This window comes from Volvox carteri, assembly GCF_000143455.1.
Source record: "Volvox carteri f. nagariensis unplaced genomic scaffold VOLCAscaffold_139, whole genome shotgun sequence".
Lineage (NCBI taxonomy): Eukaryota > Viridiplantae > Chlorophyta > Chlorophyceae > Chlamydomonadales > Volvocaceae > Volvox > Volvox carteri.
In genome coordinates this window covers 16,210-18,900 of record NW_003307682.1, presented here as the reverse complement: position 1 = coordinate 18,900, position 2,691 = coordinate 16,210, and the positions used below count along the sequence as shown (strand labels likewise).

At 58.8% G+C, this 2,691-nt stretch overlaps 2 protein-coding genes across 2 annotated transcripts in view; both read left to right on the top strand.

The window, feature by feature from the left end:
• Positions 1–702: 702 nt before the first annotated feature.
• Positions 703–1,389, top strand: VOLCADRAFT_100697 (uncharacterized protein; the record flags this gene model as incomplete). Its single annotated transcript, XM_002959227.1, has 1 exon — positions 703–1,389. One exon carries the CDS (start codon positions 703–705, stop codon positions 1,387–1,389), a length of 687 nt encoding a protein of 228 aa, XP_002959273.1.
• A 1,001-nt stretch (positions 1,390–2,390) lies between these two features.
• The window catches only part of VOLCADRAFT_100696 (uncharacterized protein), a gene marked incomplete at both ends in the record, with an annotated part of 5,864 nt that continues 5,563 nt past the window's right edge, over positions 2,391–2,691 (top strand). The window contains one exon of the mRNA XM_002959226.1: positions 2,391–2,429. Within this exon, the coding sequence (XP_002959272.1) occupies positions 2,391–2,429 (39 nt within the window). The remainder of the gene's footprint in view (positions 2,430–2,691) is intronic.

Genomic DNA, 2,691 nt, shown 5'->3' with positions numbered 1-2,691 from the left:
GATTGCGACGGTGGATGGGACGACGGCGGGGTTCGTGACGGTGGCTCTGGTGATGGTGGGGTTGGCGACTGTGGCGGAGGAGACGGTGGCAGTTGTGATGGCGGCAGGGGCGACGGTGGTTTGGGTGATGGCGGGGATGGCGAAGGTGGCCGAGGTGATGGCGGCAGCGGTGACGGTGTTTAGGGTGACGGCGGGGATGGCGACGGCAGCTCGGGCAATGGCGGGGATGCATACGGCGACGGCGGCTGTGGCGACGGCGGTGACGGTGATGGTTGAAGGGACGACGGCGGGTGGCTCGGGTGACTGCAGGGCTGGTGACGGCGGGGTTGGCAGCGGTGGCAGGGTTGAAAGCGGCAGGGGCGACGGCGGGGACGGTGATGGTGGAAGTTGCGACGGCGGGTAGCGGTAGCAGGGAGTGTAGTAACGTGCCTGGCATAATAATAAGCAAAAGAAACGAAGGGACGGGGAGGGGCAGGGGAGGGGAGGGGGGACGGGGGAGGGGGGGTTGTAGGGGGGGAGGAGAGGGTTATGAGGAGGCGGGAGTGTTGTTTTAGGTTTTGCTTTGGACTTTCCCTCCGTAAGTCCCTGGTTGCTTGTTCACCTCCCACACAGCCAAGGGACTAAGAGGTGTGCTTTGGCAGGGACTCATGGCGGATGGAGGACTATCTGCACTTCATGCTGGTGTTCTCATCCCACATCTTCATGGGCATTTTGCCCAAGCTGGAAGAGAGGATGTGGGCCCACCTGGACGCCGCTGTAATGCATTACTTCACTCCGTGTCAGTATCGCAGCCACAAGGCGTTTGTGGAGGCAGCAGCAAAGGCTCGGCAGCACCTGCTTGAATTTGCCACTGTGGCTGAGGAGGATGAATTTCCGCTGGGAACTTTCGGTCTGTGTCCTTGGAAAGTTGTCCATCAGCGCTGCTGGTACATCCTTGACTTGGGTGGGAAGAGTAGAATATTGCAGTGGCTGTGGTTACGACCGAGTGGCCTCATTACGACCGACTCGGCTGTCAACCCCGGACCCCACAGAGCGAGGAGTCGCTTGGAACCCCAAGTCCTTGCGCAGCAGACGCCTGGCAGTGGGGCAGTAATCGCTGCCGCACGGGATGACAGGCTGGCCGAGGCCGTGGGGTCATCTGTCTCCACCATGGATTCCTCCTACACTGCTGAGGCCAGCGTCAGCAGCGAGCTCTCACCCTCGGGAATCGTCACAACAAGCCCTGGTAAGGATTCCTCGGGCCACAGGGTGGTTTCGGAGCTGCCACTTGAGAACTCCAGGGCATTAGCATGGCAGCTTCTGGGTACGCGGGATCCATATCCTCCTCGGGACGCGGCGTTACACACGCCAGGGCTTCTACTCCAAAGGCCTTTAAGGCCTGGCACTTAAGGCGTCGCGTCCAAGGAGAACATGAAATCCGCGCGCGAGCAAGAGGGGGGATATGAGTTGGGCGAGCTGGATGAGTGAAGGATGCATCTGGGTTGGCTCTCGTCAAGGCTGCGCTAGGTGATCGTCCCAAATGGGTGGCGATACCGGGGGAGGCTTTTGGGATCTCCGACGCTTGTGGCCTGTAGGTCACAGCAAAGCTCTACCCCTTGCCGTCTTATGCGCCGGCTTTTGCTTTTTCGATTATCTCTGGTTGGATTAGGAACCAGGGTTCGACACTGACCTTCCTGAAACTTGCGGGCTCCCCCGTACCTCCCAAATTTTCCTTACGGAGGGGCCCCCGTACCAGGCTCCTGTACCGGCCGAAAACCTTAGGGGGGCCCCCGTAACCCCCGCAAAACCTTTACGGGGGCACTGTCCTTGGCTGAAACGCTGTGGAAAGTGACGCTTTGCATTTTTTTGCCCTGTAAGTCGTTATTTTCGTTATTTTCTCGCGCTTCTTGGAGGGCGGTGGATTAGGAGGCCCTTGGTCACCTCCTGACGACTCATTGTCTGGCATCGCTGGATGTTACAGACCAGAAGCTATAAAAGTATTATGAAAAGTGTAGTTAAATATTGCAGTATGAATTATGTCTGCGAAGTGTGTGGCCTTATCCTTTATATGGTCCGTCCTCTCCCCTACAGGGCCCCGTACGGCCTCTTATAAATCCTTAAAATCCTTACGGGAGCCACCGTAACCGGCCTTCGGCCGGTCCGGGGGCGGCCCCGTACGGGGCGCTTCGCGCCCCAAAATCCTTACGGGAGCCACCGAAAAGTCCTACGGGCCCTGACGGGGATACCGAAAAAAGGCCAAAAACTTACGGGCCCCGTACGGGGTGTCGAACCCTGTTAGGAACACGGGGCCGGCTATTTCGCTGACGTGGTTTTCTTCTTTGCTTGTCCCTCTCTTACGAATCGCGCATCTTGGGGAAACCCCTGCGGTTCTGCTGTCTGTCCTTACTCGAATGCCCTGCTCGCTGCTGGTGGCGCTACCGGAGACGGCCGTAAGTCTATGGTGGTTCCCTCGCTTGCAGGCATGCCTCATGGTGTGCAGCTGCCCTACACAATTTCTGAGGCGCTGCCTCCCATCTCACCACCGGCGCCACAGCAGCAGCAGCTGCCTTTCGCCGCTCACCACACAATGTCGCCCCCGCAGCAGCAGTACCAGCCCCAACCTCAACACCAGCCCCAATATCAACACCAGTACCAACTCCAGCAGCATCAACATCCACTCCAGCCTCAACACCAGCAGCTCACAACTTTGCA